This window comes from Stomoxys calcitrans, chromosome 3, assembly GCF_963082655.1.
Source record: "Stomoxys calcitrans chromosome 3, idStoCalc2.1, whole genome shotgun sequence".
In the NCBI taxonomy this organism is placed as follows: Eukaryota; Metazoa; Arthropoda; class Insecta; order Diptera; family Muscidae; genus Stomoxys; species Stomoxys calcitrans.
This window is the reverse complement of record NC_081554.1, coordinates 73,709,542-73,730,207: the sequence shown is the minus strand read 5'-3', so window position 1 is coordinate 73,730,207 and position 20,666 is coordinate 73,709,542. Positions and strand designations below refer to the sequence as shown.

At 39.3% G+C, this 20,666-nt stretch overlaps 2 protein-coding genes across 3 annotated transcripts in view; both read left to right on the top strand.

Moving 5' to 3' along the window:
* Window positions 1-20,666, top strand: part of LOC106091981 (protein starmaker) — a 368,113-nt gene that overhangs the window by 52,070 nt on the left and 295,377 nt on the right. The gene's annotated exons all lie outside the window — the stretch shown is intronic.
* On the top strand, window positions 4,343-19,780 carry LOC106080819 (protein transport protein Sec24C). 2 transcript variants are annotated; one of them, XM_059365944.1, is made up of 12 exons: window positions 4,343-5,034; window positions 10,671-11,096; window positions 11,162-11,282; window positions 11,316-11,788; window positions 11,858-12,078; window positions 13,706-13,947; window positions 14,025-14,140; window positions 14,220-14,468; window positions 14,533-14,982; window positions 15,047-15,215; window positions 15,281-16,071; window positions 19,351-19,780. In XM_059365944.1, the coding sequence occupies exons 1-12, from the start codon at window positions 4,783-4,785 to the stop codon at window positions 19,489-19,491; spliced, it is 3,651 nt and encodes a 1,216-aa protein (XP_059221927.1). In that variant the 5' UTR covers window positions 4,343-4,782; the 3' UTR covers window positions 19,492-19,780. The 2 variants fall into 2 exon arrangements, with proteins under 2 accessions (XP_059221927.1, XP_013097847.2); XM_013242393.2 differs by having other exon boundaries at window positions 11,162-11,788.

The window sequence follows — 20,666 nt, the reverse complement described above, 5'->3', positions numbered from 1 at the left end:
GATACAATATATTCATTTACAGGTAGTGGCAGTTGTCCAACAACAAAATATTGAGTGCACTATTGGTATCCGCAGAACCAATCAATGATAATGATATAGAATGTTTACCTCCAAGTTAGAATGAGGGCTAAGTAGCAGTGACCCGACGGGTTACCCGATGAACTATTTAAGACCGGAGGCGACACACTGATAAGGCGTATGCATCAGCTTATCTGCGCAAAGCATACCAGCATACTATGTCCGTACACAAGAAAGGAGACAAGACGGAATGTGCCAACTACAGAGGAATAAGTCTCCTCCCCATCGCATACAAGATACTTTCGAGCGTACTATGTGAAAGATTGAAACCTAAAGTCAATGAGGTAATTGGGCCTTATCAATGCGGTTTTAGACCTGGTAAATCCACCCTGGACCAGATATTCACACTGCGCCAAATCCTGGAAAAGACCCGAGAAGGACAAATCAACACCTACCATATCTTAGTTGACTACAAAGCCACTTTCTATACCCCTATATTTTCAAAGGTATTTCAAGCCATGTCTGAGTTTGTTATGCTGCTAAATTAATAAGACTCTGCAGGATGACACTTGCTGATACGCGTTCCTCAGTAAGAATAGGAAAGAATCTCTCCGAACCATTTAATACCAAACGAGGTTTCAGTCAAGGAGACAGCCTATCGTGTGATCTCTTTAATATCCTGCTGGAGCAGATTATACGAGATGCAGATGTGAATAGATATGGCACACTAATCACAAGAGAACAGATGCTACTCGCCTATGTCGACAACATCGACATCATAGGTCGGTCACCGGAAGTAATAACTGCAGCCTTTGAAAGATACAAAAGAGAGTCAGTGAAAATGGGTCTGGCAGTAAATGGAGATAAGACGAAATGGATTGTTTCAACTCCCAAAATGCTGTGTACAACCGAGCAGATAAAGAAAATGGAGAAAGTTGGGAACCACAGCTTGAAATAGTCGGTAGCAAGTCAACCTCTCGACAGACGAAGATTACATTATACAAGACACTGATACTACCCGTGTTGTTATATGATTCTGAGGCATGGGTACTTGTGAAAGCAGATGAGGCAATACTTGGAGTATTTGAGAGAAAGATTATTCGTAAAATATTGGGTTGCCCAAAAAGTAATTGCGGATTTTTTAAAAGAAAGTAAATGCATTTTTAATAAAACTTAGAATGAACTTTAATCAAATATACTTTTTTTGCACTTTTTTTCTAAAGCAAGCTAAAAGTAACAGCTGATAACTGACAGAAGAAAGAATGCAATTGCAGAGTCACAAGCTGTGAAAAAATTTGTCAACGCCGACTATATGAAAAATCCGTAATTACTTTTTGGGCAACCCAATATATTGACCAGTTTGTGTTAATGGAGAATATAGGCGACGTATAGTTACACGCATCAAAATACAACGGCCGCGTTGGCTAGGTCATGTAATCAGAATGAATGAAGAAGCTCCAGCAAAGAAGTCTTTTTGAAGGCAAACACTGTGGTACACGCAAACCGGGAAGACCAAAAGCCAGATTGAAAGATCAAGTGGTGGGAGACACCTCGAAACTTAGTGTCAGAGATTTTAGAATGAGCGCAGAAGATCGAGGCGCATGGAACGCTATTCTACGTTCAGCTAGTGGAACAAATGTTCTGTCACAGCCAATTAAGTAAGTAAGTAAGTATTGGCAAAGTACCGTCATTTTTTTATCAATGTGGATTCCGAGTCCTGGCGGAAACTTCAGAAAAAATTTTCAGCGATAGTTTTCCAGAGGATTTTCTCGCTTAGTTTGTATGAAAAAAATACTATCCCCATTTAGCTAAGCGGCTAAACTTATCGCCGCGTACAAGCGCAGCAGTATGTACTTATAAGGTGAGGTCATGCGAACAGCTGAGTACAATTGTTGATTTTGCCATATATATCAATGTAAAATACTTGCTAACACAGATGTGATTTTTTCTAAGATCTTAAAACTATGTTTTATTTGATCCGATATTCTACACATAAGCAACAAAACAGTGTTATAATGATGAAAATACAAATTTAAATACATTTGAAGAAGATAATATTCAAAACATCGTTTATTTCTGAACCACTTTGACATTTGTATTTACGAAATTTGCCAATCAAAGTAGTTTCGTTGGGGGTAGATTTTTGTTGTTGTGACACTACCTCCTAATTGCACTATGCAATCGCCGTTTAAAACCCCGTTTACACTGCTCTTTAAACCCGGATTTAATGGTTCGATCATCTGCAAGGCGGATTTAAAAAGGTGGTCCATGCGAACAGCTGTATACAGCCGGCCAGATAAGATGTCAGATTTTGTTTGCATTCTCTTTGTTGTTATCTTCTTTCTCGCATATTCTCAGGTCATTTACACACACGTATACACACAAGCACACAAGTTTCTTTGTGTGTGTTGGCAAAACGTCGATCAGCTTGATGACACGATGGCGGATTGCACCATATGATTTATGGTTGTTGTACTTATGAGACCACCTTTAATTGTTTCGTCATGGATCATCTGTTTTCCCCTTATATAATCAGCTGACGAGAGTCTTAAATCCGGATTTAATGATTAGCGTAAACGGGGTTTAGGCTCTATCGCACTACATGTTCTTGTCTTATGACATGACACATTTTATGTATCATTGGTATTTGTTTATGTTTATCACTCTAGTAGGTTATTTGTATGACATAACCTAAAAACGTGAGCAACAGCTCATTTTTTATGGCTACAAATTGTGAAAGTTATGATAACAATATAATTTGGGCTTGCTTTCATTCAACTTACAACAAAAACAACAGATTTCTTTATGTTTTTGTCAGAAGGTATAGAGCACTCAAATTGAACTAATAACAGTGCTATTTTAAAAAGTGATTTTCATGTGTTATTTTTATTCGTATCACACTATGTGTCAGGATTCCTGACTATGTGTGCAACTTTAACAATAGTCAAATTTGATGTCATAAGACAAGAACATGTAGTGTGATGGCACCTATATTGAAAGATACAGTGTCATCATTCAATTTGAATGACAAAACTAAAAGAGGAAGAACGCAACATATTTATTCACTGTTTAAACGTTCTGAAGTTGCAAGATTGCTAAGGATTATAATAAAATCACATTTATGTATGAACTCCGAGAAACATTTATTTAAAATGTAAATGACTTTTTTTATTTGTTTTTTTTTTTTTGATATTTAATAATTTCAGATGTGGTGTCAGTGCTGCCAACGTAAAAGTATAAAGCATTTAGCGGGAAGAGCGTTGTATTTATCCATAAAGCTTGGTATTCTATTCTACTTTCGGAATAGTTGTGGAAATTGTTAATTGTACCGCGAGGGGAATTTGAAAGCAATTTGTTTCCACACCAAAACACGTTTTATTATCTGCGCTTATTGCTTCCTCTATTTAATTTATTTTCTAGCCGATAAATAGAGGAAAACAAACCATCGAAACCAATAAAACATACAAAAATTATGTCGGAAATGGGTTCAAGTGTTGCCACTTCAACTTTTTTCTGACATTTTCCTCACTATAAGCAGAGTACTACTTTTCCGCTTATTTTAAGCCAACGTTCCGCCGATGTTTTTTTATATGAAGTTTGACAGCATTCCGCTCAAAAATCTGAACGGAATACTCAGCTTAAGCTAGCGAATCCGCTAGACTGGCAAATAAGACACATCATATCTTGTGTATTGTTGTTTGACTTGTTTCTGTATTCTGGCAAAAAATAGAGTCCGTCGGATTTCCCAATAAAGGGTGATACTATGTTCTATTTTCGCCAAATTTGTTCATGATTATTTTTTGTTAGATAAAAGGTTTTGAATCAAAAAACTTGATGATTTTATTCAGTAGGACAATCCCCCTATAATTTATGAGATAATATAAATAAACATATTATGTTATAATTAAGATTTTTGTAATATTTCAATAATCGTGAAAAGTATGTGTTTTCAGCTGTGAAAAACGAACGTAGTACCAGTCATAATTTAGTAGGAATTTTCACTGAATGAAGTCTGCACTATGCTATACAGCGAAATTTATAATGATGCAGCGTAACGTAATTGCTAATTTTTTCAGAGTACTCAGTACCACGTCTACATTTTTTATCGTATGTTTTGACAGTATTTGTGCAATTATCTATGTACTAGGCTTTAACGTGCAATGCAACGAGCGAACAATACGCGAAATATACAAAGTTGTAAAGCCCATTCTCTGATGTAAAGCATCCATAAATTGAAATCTAAAATTTTATTTTCATCTGGCAATGATGTACGTACGTGGCAAACTGTCAAATCTTGTCCACAAGAGATGACAAGAAATGGAAGAAGAAGAAGAAAGAAGATGAATGCAAAACTTAAAACTTGGGCTGCTCTGACGTGGAAGTGCTGAAAATTTGTTTTAGAATACATGAAAAAGGAATTGTGATATTTCCTTCAAATTTTCGTTATAAAATCCATAAGAAATTGTAAAAAGAGAACGTCTGTGGCCCTCAAAATATAGAAAGTATTTAACGCGATAAAATTGGAGTGTGATCATATATCTATAGTGTTTACGTGTTAATACGAGGAATACAGACCGATAAACGGTGACGGGTAAAAGTGCAAATCCAATTTTTCCACTTTCTCATTGGTGAACATTGGTTGTCCAATTTGAAAATTATAAATTTCCCGACGGTGATAGGAGTAAATAGTGAAAAAGAAAACGTGTAAACGTATATGTTCTATTAAAATTAGAAAATAAGAGAATAGCAGAGAACAGAGGAACTATGATGAATCCCAATGCATATTGTCCACCGCCAACGATGCAAGCACCACCTTCGCAAATGATGCCTCCTCCTGTTGGATCTGCACAACAGCAGCAGCAATATGTTCCACCCGGCTGGCCCGCTCAACAACCTGCTGCCATGCAGGAACATCCTCCCACTTCTATGCCCGGTCAGATGCCACCACCACCAACAGCACAGCAAGCAGCTCCTCCACAACAAGCCAATTTCGTCAATGGAAACTACCAGCAGCAGGTTTGAAACCCCCTTATAACTTTCAGTGATCTTTGTCTTTAACTCTTGTTGACTTATCATAATTGATTTTGTTGTTGATTTTCGAAATTAGAGTACTCACTTCCGTTTCTCCATCGCTAGGCAAAGAGAAGCAGAGAGAAAGAAAAAATATTTGTTTTTAATGACATCTTTCTGCAGATGACAAGCTTAGATTCCTATCAAGCATGCATTTACACAATGCGGACAACTTCGAGAGTACGAGAGCGGTATGATAAGAAAAGAAAATAAATGTAGGTCAATCCTGTTGTTGTTGTAGCAGTGTGTTGTACACTGAGGCGGCAGCTCTTGCCGATGAAGAACTCCATCGGGTCAATACGGTGCATACAACCGGCTGCCATCGTATTGAGGTCAATCTTGTAGATAAATAAAGTCTTTTGTGCTTTGTTTCGTATTTTGTTGCTAAACTGTTCTCGGTTTTAGAAACAAAGCTACGCCTTTTACAAGAAATGATTTAGCAGGGAAGAAAGGGGGAAAAAATAAACCGATAAAGTTGCTACAAATTTGTCCTTGTAACTATGTCCAAGCGGTTTGTTTTAAAAGCCCACTGAGAAGCTTTACATGGTTTAAATACACACAAAAGTTGGCAACATATGTGAGGTTAGTAAAGGCTTAGGTGGTAGGTTTTTAAATAGTCCCATTTTTTCGATTTTAGTACATAGATTTTATTTTACAGAGAGCGACATTGCACTGGCAATCCTATCAACTAAAATTCTACTCAGAGATGGCCTGTCGAAAACTTTTACGTTTATGATGTTGTTGTTGTTGTTGTTGTAGCCACATTTACTTGTGGAGGTTGCGATCCTCATCAAACTGCTGTAAGTGAGCAAAAGTCCAAAAGACCGAACGCCGCGGAAACAGATTGGCCATTGGATAATTAATATGACAATGCTAGCTGTGATTTAACATAATTGAGCTCATAGTCCTATGTGTCCCGTTATGATACCAATAGCTATACTGACCTCTTTCTTACTTACTTTCAGTAGAAGCCTCGTCTTCTCACGACCAGGATTTTCGCCGTCCTATCGACCGTTTCGCTGTTCTAGAGTTTTAAATACGCATTCGTCGCCCACGCCGTTATCTTGGTGTGCGTCGATCCAAGAGGTTTCGGATTATCTCCTTCTTACACTGCAAGACTGTTGGTGACCTTACCGTCCTGGTTGTTATTTCCCTTATGGCAATTTTACTGTCCGTAAAGATGTTCACACACGATGTCCTCGCGTTAGCACAACACCAGCTTCGCCTGCAGGAACGTATTATGGTCAGGCAGTCTAACAGATATCAGTCTCAATGTAGACCCTCAGGCCCACTCTGTCCTCTAGCTTTGATCCATCCGTGTAACATGGTCTTCCAGTTGGCAATACTAGGGTTCCGTCAATCCAAGACCGTGCCGCTGGCAGCAGTGCCTCGCACTCGACCTCAAGATTCATCTCAGATATCCGATCGGAAACTTCTTCCCTTCGTTCCAGGTTTCCTATCGTCGTCTCGATTATACCGCGATGGTATGAGCTGCTCCCATTCTCCCATCGCCTTAAGTCTCATAGCCGCAGTGGCTGCCTCACACTTAATCTGTATGTCAATGATTCGGATATCTAGAATAGTCTCTAGTGCCCTAGTTGGTGTGGTCTTCATTGCTCCACCTATGCCAAGACAACATGTTCTCTGAACCTGTTGTATGTTCCTTATGTTGCACTTTTCCTCCATAGCAGTCCACCAAACTACTGAGGCGTAAGTAAGTATTGGTCTAAACATGCTCCTGAAGAGCCAGTGGACCATCTTAAGATAGTAACCAACTACTAAATTTCTTATGAGCATTCCATTAAGGAACAGGTCCCGGCACGGGATAGCTATGAGCACAACGCAGGCTGGAACATAGAGGTCCGATCTGTGTGTTGTTTATTGCTGTCACGAGAAGCTTAGCTGCGAGCTACGGGGTGCGTCCACAGGTTGCGTATAGTGGAATGCTCCGGAGTAGCTGCAACGGCAGTTGCGAACAATCAGCGGTATCGAGCGGAGAGTCTCAGTTAGAGGTTGGGCAGCACCGGCTTTTGCACAAATACTGAGTCCCTATGATGCTCTATATGACAAGGCGAGATATTGGCGCCTTTAAATAACCAATGGTCAACTTGTTCCCATGGCTACAACAACAACAACATTAAGGAACAGGGTATACTTCTCTCATATCAATGTGAGTGAAGTCCGATTAAAGTTTAAGCTCAATGATAAGGGGCCTCCTTTTAAGGCGAGTGCGAACGGCGTGCCGCATAACGACACCACTTGGTAGAGAAGTTTTAACATGGCAGGAAATCTTACAAATGTAGCCAGCATTAGGGTATCTTACAAATGTGGCCAGAATTGCAAATGTAAATTTTGCCCACGAACATTCCACTAAGGAACAGGGACAAACTTCTCACATATCAATGAGTGCAGGCAGATTTAAGTTTTAAGCTCAATGATAAGGGGCCTCCTTTTTATAGCCAAATCCGAACGGCGTGCCGCAGTACGACGCCTCTTTGGAGAGAAGTTTTGCATGGCATAGTAGCTCATTAATGTTGCCAGCATTAGAAGGGAAATACCACCGCTGGAAATTTTTTCTGATGGTCTCGCCAGGATTCAAACCCAGGCGTGTTCAGATACATAGGCGAACATGCTAACCTTTGGGAATGTGATCATTAAATTAGTAAACAGTCAAAATATACCTACGATGTCGGCCCTATTTAGTATAAATATTCTTGATCTTCTTAAAAATCAAAGACGATGTAGCGATGACCGTTAGTTTGTAGATTGTAATCACTTTAAAATTCTTAAATATGAAGCTATCGAGTAGAAAGTTGATTTAGATTATTTTTTACCCATTGGCAGTTTAAGTTCAAAGTTGGGCTCTATACCTATGTTAGAATTATACATTGATATAGTCCCTCCCAATCTCCAAATGTTCAGCAATAAAACAAAACATTTTTTATCCGTAATTGCTGAAATTAAGACGCTAAATACGGTTCAGATCGGATCACAGTTGGATATAGTTCCCATAAAGACCGATCTTCCGAACGAACTTTACAGGATTATAAAGCTCAAGTCCATTGCAATTTATAACTGGCTTCTGTGTACGGAATTTCATTACCATTTACTTTTTGTAAAATTCAAATAAATACGTCTTTTATGTTAATTTCAAAGAAATTAGGCCATCGGCGCCAGTGCTTGAAGTAGGCAATATGCTCTCTTTAAAACCAGGTGTAATGAATGTCGAATTCAACATAATACCAAAAACGTTATAGATTATTTGTCTTCGACAACCCTAATACCGTTTTGTAAAAGTGTTAAAACTCGACTACGCCTTCGACAACCGGAATAGGGGTGAATAAGTCGAAGCCCCATAGAATGAAACAAGGAACTCTCTCCAAGTCCGGCACTGTTCAACCTCTACCCTCTGGTCAACTTTGCATCCAAAACGTATCATATGCGGACAATGGTACAATTACCGTTTCAGGCCTCCACTTTGATGGCATCTGCGACCGCCCTCGTATATTATTTTACAGCCAATTTGATAAAACATCTTGAAGGCCCAATATGCAAAACATGTGTGCATTTAAGATAGTTACCATTTTCCTACAGTTATCTCAAAGCCACATATGGACAACAACTATAAATTTCAATTAAAATTCTTGGCCTTATAATTCATTCATTGTCATTCAAGTCTAAAATTGTGCACAACGTGCATATTTGCTTTCCTTATTTGTGGTTTTAAAGCATTCCTGCATTGGGTAGGCATTTCTACTAAAGGGATTGTAGGAATTTTATTCAAATGCATAACTACCTGCAAGGGGAATTTCCTCAATTGCTTATCCTCGACTCACTATCTTATTGATGTCGCATAACCTTTGTAATGTGCAAGAGAGCAATTCGTCGCATATATGGTCTCAAATCCGCCATAATTTACATGGACGGAGCTACTAATGTCATACTCAGTGCTAAATTATCCAAGATGTCCAAGATATTTAAACCCTCTCTGAAAACTTTCACAGTTGCCGATGAAAACTTCGAGTATAAAAAGGGTGGGAATGAAGTCTAGACAAGTGAGTCATTTTTAACGGGTTAAGACATTCTCAAATGGTTATAATATAACTAAGTAGGTTGTCAGGGGCGTATTGGTAGGCCTACAAAGTTATTCACCTCATACTTACATAATTTGGCATGGGATGTGGAAAGAGCCTTTTTGGTCCGATTTCAACCATTATTCTCTGCGCTTTAAAAAATCAAGACGATTGAAAATGGATCCCCGCTAAGTTGAGGACACCCTCAATCGTTTTAAGGACCATGTCTTGCATATCTGCACCTAGAATGTCCGAACTCTTTATAGAGCAGACAATATCGCCGTACGGGAAGTGCTATGGCTTGGGAAAGTCTGAAGAACAACAACGAAAGCTGACGCCTTATATCTGCCATGAAACAAAGCATCAAATTGGCTGTGGATTTGTGGTTAGTCGGAGACTGTAACACCTTGTCTCCAGTTTTACTCCGCCGAAAGACCAAAATCTTCAACTTCAGCTTTTTTGCGCCCATGCCCTGACCGAAGACAAGGACAAACAGACCAAGGATATTTTCTACGAGCGCACTATGGTAACAAATTACAGGGACCCGCTAGGACTCCAAATATTTTACACCAGTGACTGTGGGGTCATCAAGACGACTCTGGCAAAATATGAAGTCAATATGGTCTATGCCACTCCTACTTTTAGGGGTGGGCGCTGAATTGACCTAGTCTAAATTGATTTCTTGAGATTCTACCGGGTGCAATTAGTATCCGAATTGCCAAAAATGTTGAACCCTGACTTCTCCAATGACCAACAACATCCAAGCCAAGTATGATTAAAATCGTTCAATTACTTAATATAGCTCTTGATTGATGCCTCCGGACTTTTTGCCTCCGAAACTAGTCATTGGGCCCATCATAGAGCGCCTTGAAAGCAGATATTCTGTAGTCTCTTCTTCCTCGACCTCAGATCCAATCAGCGACTTTTCATGACGGATATAACGACTGAGACGTCTGTTCTAGCCAGTAACAGCAAAGCGGGCCTGGTCCTGAAAATTTAGCTTACATGTCGCTAGAGGTATGCCCGTAGATTCCAGTTCCCCTAGAATATGTAAGGTAGTTCCAAGTCTCTCTGTGGCCCAGCACGCAGAACAGGTGAATATTGAACTATTCAGCCATTTTGTTGAAAGATCTGGTACAGTCGAGAGCGGTTTTTGCGTTCAGAAATACGTTATCCGGGGATTTAATGGCTGTCTGGGTAGGTATTATTGCCAATCGTCGTTATGAAATTATATCTAAGCCATTCCACCACGTCGTTAATTACAAGGATCTCCGATGGATAGCAATCTCGCTATCCATTAATCTAGGGAAAAATGTTAATAATGAGAGAAAAAAATAGTTTTTGTTAAATAGTTTTCTTCAAAATTACTTGCATTAATGAAGGTATTGCCGCGGATGAGGCTCTTCTCAGAAATCAACACAGCTATTTTTTCTTATATTTAGTATTAAGTTACATAAACACTGCTCCTACTATAAATCTGTACTAATTCGTTCTGATTTTTGATTTCAGTTAACACAATCGATGGCTAGCATGACAATGAACCCAATGAAACAACCTGGCCCACCATCGTTTAACAATGCTAATATGCCACCTCCAATGTCCGGTGGTGCTCAACCCCCTCAACAGACCTTAACAAATGGCCCACCACCACCAACATCTGGTGCTCCTCCAACGTCCATGGCTCCACCATCAGTAACAAATAACAATAATTTTGCAACTTTTCCAAATGGACATTCAAGTAGACCACCAACGGCTGGCACACCAGGCTTGCAAGGACCTCAACAACAATCTTCAATTTCGGGGCCACCGCCAACAATGGGTGGTCAAAATTTACCACCTGCACAGAATATACCAGGTCCTGGAAATCAAATGAGCGTTAATAGTGCTAGCTTACCGGGCATGCCACATATGCCACCACCACAACAAAAGCCTGTGGTAGGTATTATATATTTTTTTTTTAATTCAAGAGTGATTGATGCTAACAGAACTTAATTTTTCAGCAAACACCCCCTATGATGTCTCCCATGGCAGGTCAGCAGCAAGCAAATCCAGGTTTCGCGGGAGCCCCACCAAGACCGGGACAACCACCAATGCCAGGTCAGACTGGTATGCCACCCATGCCTGGGCAACAGCAATCCAACATCCCTCCCATGCCTGGGCAACAGCAATCCAACATGCCTCCCATGCCTGGTCAGCAGCAACAATCTGGTATGCCTCCTATGCCGGGACAGCAACAACTACCAGGCATGCCACCCATGGCTGGCCAACAACAACCTGGTATGCCTCCTACGCCAGGCCAACAAAAACCAGCCGGTATGCCTCCCATGCCTGGTCAACAACAGCCTGGTATGCCTCCTATGCCTGGTCAGCAACAACAGCCCGGTATGCCTCCTATGTCTGGACAGCAACAACAACCCGGTATGCCTCCAATGCCCGGTCAGCAATATGGCATGCCCCCTATGCCAAGCCAACAACCAGGAATGCCAACAATGCCCGGTTATCCAGGCCAGCAGCAAGCTATGCCCGGTTATCCACCACAGCAACAACCGGGACCAATGCCAGGTCAACCACCAATGCCTGGTGGTTATCCTGGACAACAGGCCATGACTGGACGCCCTGGTTTTAATGTAAGCTTAAACGTTTCTTTATCGCTAAGTATTTTTTATGAAATTAATTTTTTTTTGTTATTTCCTTAGCAACAACCTGGTGGTATGTATGGCCAACAACAACCACAACAATATCAGCAACAAAGACGTCTCGATCCTGACCAAATGCCAAATCCAATTCAAGTAATGATTGAAAATCAACGAAATGCTGGTGGTGCGTTTGTAACAAATCAGCCGGGTTTGTTGCCTCCATTAGTTACAACCAAATATGTGGTCCAAGACCAAGGAAATTCATCCCCAAGATTTTTGAGGTATGTGGAAATAGATGGTCCATTTAAAGTATGACTAGAAATTGTTTATCATAGGCGGAGTATTTTTTTTTTGGCATTTTCATGACATTTTTAGATAAGGTTAGTTTTGATTGATAAGAAAATGCGGATTTAAACAAGCCCATACTACTTGAGCATATATCTAAGCCAGTAATCGTCTTGTTGTGAGCTCTAGGTAATGGGAAGTAAGCTCGAAAAGATCTGTAAAGGGAACTTCGCGCTTCTCACATAATCCCTAATCGTTTTGCACTCTATGCCCGGTCCTAATGGGAAAGCTGTAAGCACCACACAAGCTGGAACATTGAGGTCCGATCTGTGTGGTGTTCATTGCTGTCATGAGAAGCTCGGGCTCATGGGCTCTTGTACAAATACTGAGTGCCTACGATGTTGGAAATGACAAGGCAAGTTATTGGCGCTCTAAATAACCAATGGCCACCCTGCTCCCGCGGCGATGGAAACGAGCTTGCTCGCCTACAGGAGCTTGACGAGGATCGCCACCTTCACATGAAAATGTGGTTACAACACACTGGTCTTCTTAATTCCACTTAGTATTGGTCTCGTCTTGTCGCGATTCCAATATCCCATAGGATTTTCGTTGTTGTTGTAGTAGCAGCCATATCGGTGCTACAGCAGCAGAGGCATTTCACCCGACATCGCTGATTTTCCACAACCGCGATTGTTGTTACCCCGTCTTCCTAAGAAGCGTTAAACATAGGCAACATGTGAACACGCCCGTTAGCTCTCAGCTGAGCTTCTCAAGATGACGATGAACACCATACAGATCGAAGCTAAAAGATCAAATCTGTGCTCAGCTGAGCTTCTCAAGATGACGATGAACACCATACAGATCGAAGCTAAAAGATCAAATCTGTGCTATGTTCAAAGTTATTCCGTGCGGGGACTATTTTCATCGTTCAATAAGCGCTCTTCACCCATGCAATTTAACTCGAACAGATTCTCCTTCGCATTCACCACGTTTGTCGACGGCAGTCCTCCGGCCCTTACAGCAAAATCTGCCTTCACATATGCTCTCACTACGCCATGGCCCGGCATCAAGTTATTCGGCCAATAAAGGGTGCTCAATTTAAGTCTGTCTGTTATTTCGTATTCCTGATTTTCAGTACATTTGCGAAAAAACTATCAATGTAGATAGTGGATTTAGAATAGCCATCAAATTCCGCCCGACTTATAGTATTTATAAAGTTTCTGTCGCACTTTTCATGGAATTTTTATAGCTCGGTATAGCTCCCCATAAAATTTCCCATGAATATTCCATTAAGTAACAGGCGATACTTCTCTCATATCAGTTAGTGCAATTCTGATTAAAGTTTTAAGCTCATTTATAAGAGGCCTCCTTTGTTATACCGAACCCGAACGGCGTGCCGCATAGCGACAACACTTGGAAGATAAGTTTTAACATGAGAGGATACCTCACAAACGTAGCCAGCATTAGTAAGGGGATAACCACCGCTGAAAATTTTTCTCATGTTCACGCCGAGACTTGAACCCAGGCGTTCGTCATTATAGACGGACATGCTAACCTTTGCCTCACGGTGGCCTCCATATATAGAATCCAGAGAACTAATATTGTAATTATTTCTTTTATAAGGTCATCTCTCTATTGTGTTCCCGCCACTGCGGATGTTCTCAAGACGACAGCACTTCCATTTTCATTGATTGTATCGCCTTATGCTCGCATTGCTGAGGGAGAATATGAACCACCTATAGTGGACTTTGGAACTTTGGGACCAATTCGTTGCAATCGATGCAAGGCTTACATGTCACCCAATATGCAATTCGTTGATGCTGGCCGACGTTTCCAATGTTTGATGTGTAAAGTTACTACCGAAGGTAAAGTCCGTTCAATAAGCCATATCTAACACACATACACACACACATAATAAATAAAATCTTGCCTTCTATTATAGTGCCAACGGAATACTTCCAGCATTTGGATCACACCGGTCAGAGAGTAGATAAATATGAACGACCCGAACTAGTTCTGGGTACCTATGAGTTTTTGGCTACAAAGGACTACTGTCGTGTAAGTTTTAAATAACGACAAAAATACGTCAATAGTTTCATCAATATTTATTTTGTTTTTCTTTTCATTTATGGTGCAGAATAATATCACTCCTGAGATTCCAGCATTTATATTTGTTATTGATGTGTCGTACAACACTATCAAGTCTGGTTTGGTTCATTTACTATGTTCTCAAATCAAAAATATATTAAAGCATTTGCCCACTGACCAGGGACAAGATAAATCGAAGATGCGTGTGGGCTTCATTACTTATAACAGCACTGTTCATTTTTATAATATAAAGAGCAGCTTGGCTCAGCCCCAAATGATGGTGGTCGGTGATGTACAGGTATGTCAGAATGTCTAAATGTATTTTCCTAACGCATTTACTTTAACAAGCCTTTCTGCCGTAGGATATGTTTATGCCTTTATTGGATGGTTTCCTTTGCCACCCTGAAGAATCGGAAGCTGTTATTGACGCCCTAATGGAACAAATACCCAAAATGTTTGTTGACACCAAGGAAACAGAGACAATACTCTATCCAGCCATACAGGCTGGCCTGGAAGCTTTGAAGGCTTCAAACTGCGCGGGTAAATTACTGGTTTTCAACTCGACATTGCCAGTTGCTGAGGCCCCGGGAAAATTGAAAAATCGTGATGATCGTAAACTTTTGGGCACCGAAAAGGAAAAAACCATTCTTATACCCCAATGCCAAACGTACAACACCCTGGGCCAAGAATGTGTACAGAACGGTTGTTCGGTTGATTTGTTCTTGTTCAATAACTCTTACATAGATATAGCCACTATAGGCCAAGTGTCGCGTTTAACTGGTGGAGAAGTCTACAAATATACCTATTTCCAGGTGAGTAATGTGTAAAATTGTTATTTGGCTAACAAAATGTACTAAGTTTTTGTTTACCTACTAGGCTGATATTGATGGCAAGCGCCTGATTGAGGATATTATTAAGAATGTATCCAGGCCCATTGCATTCGATGCCGTTATGAGAGTTCGTAGCTCGGCCGGTGTAAGAGCCACAGATTTTTATGGACATTTCTTTATGAGCAATACAACGGATGTCGAATTAGCCAGCGTTGGTAAGTATGGCTCATTAGTATGGTATTAACTCTGGATTAATGGATTTCTTTAAATATTCCTACAGATTGTTCCAAATCAATCGCTATTGAAGTTAAACACGACGATAAGCTGCCACCCGAAGAAAATGTGTACCTGCAAATTGCTCTTCTTTACACATCATGCGGTGGTCAAAGGCGTTTGCGTGTCTTAAATTTAGCCCTCAAAGCAACTACAACCATTGCGGACGTCTTCAAGAGTTGTGATTTAGATGCCATCATGTTGTTCTTTGCCAAACAGGCGTGCTTTAAACTAATGGAGCTTACACCGAAAGCTGTCAAAGATAATCTCATTCATCGTTCAGCTCAAGTTTTGGCCTGCTATCGCAAACACTGCACCACACCCTCATCGGCAGGGCAACTGATTTTACCGGAATGTCTGAAGCTATTACCGCTCTATGTGTCGTGTCTTCTAAAGAACGATGCCATTTCAGGCGGTTCAGATATGACTCTTGATGACCGCTCATATGTTATACAGTTTGTTTTGTCCATGGACTTGAATACTTCGGTGTATTATTTGTATCCACGTTTCATACCCATTCACAATGTTGACCCAGATGACGGTGAATTGCCAATGTCAATGCGTTGTACACATGAGAAAATGTCCGGCGATGGTGCATACATATTGGAGAATGGTGTACACTTTTTCGTTTGGTTAGGTCAATCTTTGCCTCAATCTTTTATACAACCTTTGTTTGGGGTGCAGTGCACGCAACAGGTTAATGCAGAACGTTTTGCGATCACAGGCGACACCCCACTGGCAAAGAGAGTAACCAACATTATTGAAAATATTATGACTGAGCGCACTCGTTACATGAGGGTAAGTTTAATATAAACTAGAATTTCATTACTGAAAAACTTTTGATGTGTAGACACGGTGTATCGAAATCTGACGTTCAAAAATTCTATACCTTGGGTACTAAAAGGCAATTATTATATTGGTTGGTATTAGACGAACATGCAAATTTTCTCGTGAACATTCCATTAATGAACAGCGATTCAATTCGATGCTTAATGACAAGGACGACACCACTAGTAGAGAATAATTACACGGCCGATAATCTCACAAAAGTTACAGGCAATAGAAAAAGGTGAAGGTGGCAATCTTTGTCAAGCGCCTATAGGTGAGCAGGCTCATTTCGGTACAAAGGACCTATCGTCGCGGAACATGATGGCCATTGGTTATTTAAAGGAGCTTATAGCTCGCCTTGTCATATCGCGCATCATAGGTACTCAGTATTTATGCAAGAGCCTATGCCGCCCGGCCTCTTACTGAGACTCTCCGTGCGGCCGACACTCATATTCGGAGTTCAGGAATACTAAGCCGAAATGACATAGAGTTAAACAGGGAGTCCCACAAAGGGGTGTCCTCACACCAATCCTGTTTAATCTCTACCTTTCCAAACTCTTCCACCCCCTCTGGCGTGGAGATAATACCATATGCAGATAACTGCTCTATACTGGATACAGTTTAATGAACAAACGATCCCAATGGAGAGGTACCCAATTAGGGTACCCCTCGACAACTGCCTCTCAATCATGAAACAAATGAAATTAAACGAAGAAAGAAGAAGAACAGAGTCCTCAAATCTTTGGCAGGCAGCACCTGGGGAATGGACAAGGAAACCCTGCTGACGACCTATAAGACGATCGGGCGACCTGTGATAGACAATGTGACCCCGGAATGGACCGCGGGGTTGTGCGATACGATTCAAATACAACATGCCAACAGACGGCCCTTGAAGCCATCAAGTCAAAAAACTTGAAAATGAAACAGTAAGGAAAGGCAAAAGTCGGGCGGAGCCGACTATATAATACCCTACACCACCTGGTGTACATAGAATTTTTTATATGAAGAAATTATCTCAATATCTAGTCAGACTTTAATTTGGATATCTATTGAAATATCAAATAGAACCTTGTATTTTCCTACGATAGGACAACAAATTTGGATTTCCACATCCTTAAAAGGCCATATCGGATAAAATATTATATGGGAGTTATATCGAAACCTGTGCCAATTTTAATGTCATATACTGGGACGTCATATAGAGCATCTCACGCCCCATGTTGTAACCAAATTTGTGGCTTTTACTGCCGTAAAAGTACATATCGGATGAAATATACACATTAAGCTTTATCTAAATTAGGACCGATTTTAATGAAATTTTGCGCACGTACTGGAACGTCAAATAAAACGACTTATGCAAAATCGGATGAAAATTGTGGTCTCTACAGGCCAAATGTCTATTTCGGATAAAAGATATATCGGGGACCTATATCTAAATTTAAACCAAATTTTATGAAATTTTGCACATGTATTAAGACGTCAAATAAAGCACCTCCTACTACATCTTGTTAAGATCGGACTAAAATGGTGGCTTCTATTTAGTAAGACTGCTAAAGATCGCACCAGCCTTAAAACTCCATATCGGATAAATGACCGATTTTTATGAAATTTTGCAGTCGTATTAAAACTTTTAATAAAACACTCCGTGCAAAATTTTGTAAAGATCCGACCAAAATTGTGGCTGATATAGCCATAAAATTCCATATCGGATGAAAGTTATATATGGGAGCTATATCTAAATCTGAACTACACATTGGGAGACGTCAATAAAGCACCTCATGCCAAATTTTGTAAAGATCGGAACAAAATTATGACTTCTACAGCCTTAAAAGGCCATATCGGATAAAAGATATATGGTTGCCCAAAAAATAATTGCGGATTTTTCATATAGTTGGCGTTGACAAATTTTTTTCACAGCTTGTGACTCTGTAATTGCATTCTTTCTTCTGTCAGTTATCAGCTGTTACTTTAAGCTTGCTTTAGAAAAAAAGTTTAAAAAAGTATATTTCATTAAAGTTCATTCTAAGGTTTATTAAAAATGCATTTACTTTCTTTTAAAAAATCCGCAATTACTTTTTGGGCAACCCAATATATTGGAGCTATATCTAAATCTGAACCGATTTCATTCAAAACCTATAGCGTTCGTCCTTGGGCCAAAAGAGGGACTTGTGCAAAATTTCATGACAATCGGACAATAAATGCGACCTGTAACTTGATCACAAGAATACATGGACAAACAGACGGACACAGCTATATCGAATCAGGAAGTTATTCTAAGCCGATCGGTATACTTATCAATGGGTCTAGCTCTTCTCCTTCTATGCGTTGCAAACAAATGCACAAGCATTATTTACCAGCGGATGAGACCGGGAAAATCCGTAAGATCAGCTAAAATTTTAAGAGTTTGGTAATTGAGAGAATTTTTTCAGTATAAATTTGCTGCATCGAACAGCTGTTTTATGAAAATCAGCTGTTTAATTCAAATAAATGGCAAAAGAGACTAAAGGCTGTTCTTACCAAAGAACATAAGATCTAATACAAGAGAGGGTTTCTGCTTTGTCTTCCCCGTACCGTAAAATAACTCGCGTTAAAGACACAACATTTTCCATGTATTCCAATTGGAATCACATTGTGGGTTGCAACATTTTCGGGTTATTCTGTTTTAATTCGGGCATTCGTTCGAACATTTTTTCGTATTTTGCTTTGTTTCTTTGCAACAGAAAGTTGGAATAAAGGAAAAACGAAATATCGTAAGCAATTTAAACATGTTGTGTCTTTAAAATTTGTCACTCGTCATCCCGTATTGGGCTCTAACGCCAGCTCTTATTCTTTCTTACGCTCTTTGGTTCTTACTCTCCTGCTAATTTTAATTGAAAAAGTACGCGAATATACTTAAAGTTGGTGGCACAGCCAGTAAGTATAAGACAATCACTTCGGCTATGAGGCAATGTGAGAGTGGATAGAGGATTAGATCAGGTCATTTCATCGCCGAAAAATATGATAAACGGATTCTCTGAATATGGTACAATCTATATAATCTGGGCGGAGTTAGGAGAAATGGGAGGCCAGACAACTCGGGTTTAAGGGACAGAGGACTTTGGTGGCGATACAATATCAGAGATTTTGTGAGTAGCACGGAATTTCCGACAGATTTTTTTAAGGTATACGTCCATAAGCTGAAATTAAGAATTGCGACGTTTCATCCAAGTATAATTTAAGTGTTTTAAACTATTTTTTTTCCTTTTTCAGGTAACTTGTGTTCGTCAAAATGATAAATTGGAAAGCGTATTCAGGCATTTCCTGATTGAAGATCGTGGCACCGATGGTTCAGCTAGCTATGTGGACTTCTTATGTCACATGCATAAGGAGATTAAAGATCTATTAAGTTAGCCTCTAGGTTTAAAGAACAACGTATCGACTGCGGCTTCCATTACTTGTCGCAGTTATTCACAAAACCGCGCTCGTTTATCACGTATGACGCGCTCCAGAAGATGGTAAAACGTATTTCTTTTCATTTCTTCTCGAAGGGACACAATGTCAAATATCGAACACCAGCATAAAAAAACTACAACAACAACAGAACAAAACCAACAACAGTAGCCCATATAACACATAGGGTTCTTTTTGTTTTTTTCATTAAAATCTACAATAAATTCAATTGTCATAAAAATAGACATTACTTGACGAACTTTCCATTCTATTCCCCTTTTGTAGCGGTTTCATTTGATTTTCTTTTTGAATTTTCTGCTGTGCGTATTATTTTTTTTTTTTAGAAGTGAGAGAAAACAAGTGGACGAGAACGATAGAAAAAACTTACATTCGCTTATCTTAGATATTTTACATAAACCATATATTAATGCATACTTAGTATACCGGACCGGGTCTTGTTTTTTGTGTTTCGCCTGTTAACTTTAACGTTCGAGGTTTTTCTTGTGAATGTGTCTTTTTTTCAAAACTTAATTATTTTCATTACATTCTCTCTGCTTTAGCTGTTACAAACAAATTTCGATTTTTTAGTTTATTTTTCAATTGTTTTTATTTTACATAAATTGCTTTTATTATTATTATTTTTTTTTTTTTGCAATAATGTTCTTTTAAAGAAAGTTTTGAAATTAGTTGAAATTTAAAAAAAAATATACATAGTTTAATAACAAATACAATAACTATTTCAAAAATTCCATGTTATTGTTTTCTTAGCATTTTAATTTTTTTATTTTGTCTTCGTTGCATGTCTTTCTTTTTTTTCTTTCTACAATTATAATAAAAACGAATGAATTTCTTTATAATTATACATATACAAACATCATTCAATACACATATATACAAACAATACAAGAAAAAACAATAACTTAGAAATTATGTAAAATAAAAAAAAAAATATTAAAAATTATGTGTTTTACTTCTCGAGCAGCTAGACCATAGTTTTAATTATACGCATGAATTACATTTTGCAAAGGAGGAAAAACGGAGCTTATTTGGATTTGAAGGGTAATACTTGTTCGGAAAAAATCTTGTTTTTAACTTTCGGGTCGACGTAGTCCGAGTTAAGGGAGTGGGCGACGAAT

Bases quoted from the DNA above. Each gene is read 5' to 3' on its own strand.
- LOC106080819 (XM_013242393.2), top strand. From the start codon at position 4,783: ATGATGAATCCCAATGCATATTGTCCACCGCCAACGATGCAAGCACCA. The intron at 12,079-13,705 runs GTATGTGGAAAT...TTCTTTTATAAG, and splicing joins TCATCCCCAAGATTTTTGAG to GTCATCTCTCTATTGTGTTC. The intron at 14,469-14,532 runs GTATGTCAGAAT...TTTCTGCCGTAG, and splicing joins TGGTGGTCGGTGATGTACAG to GATATGTTTATGCCTTTATT.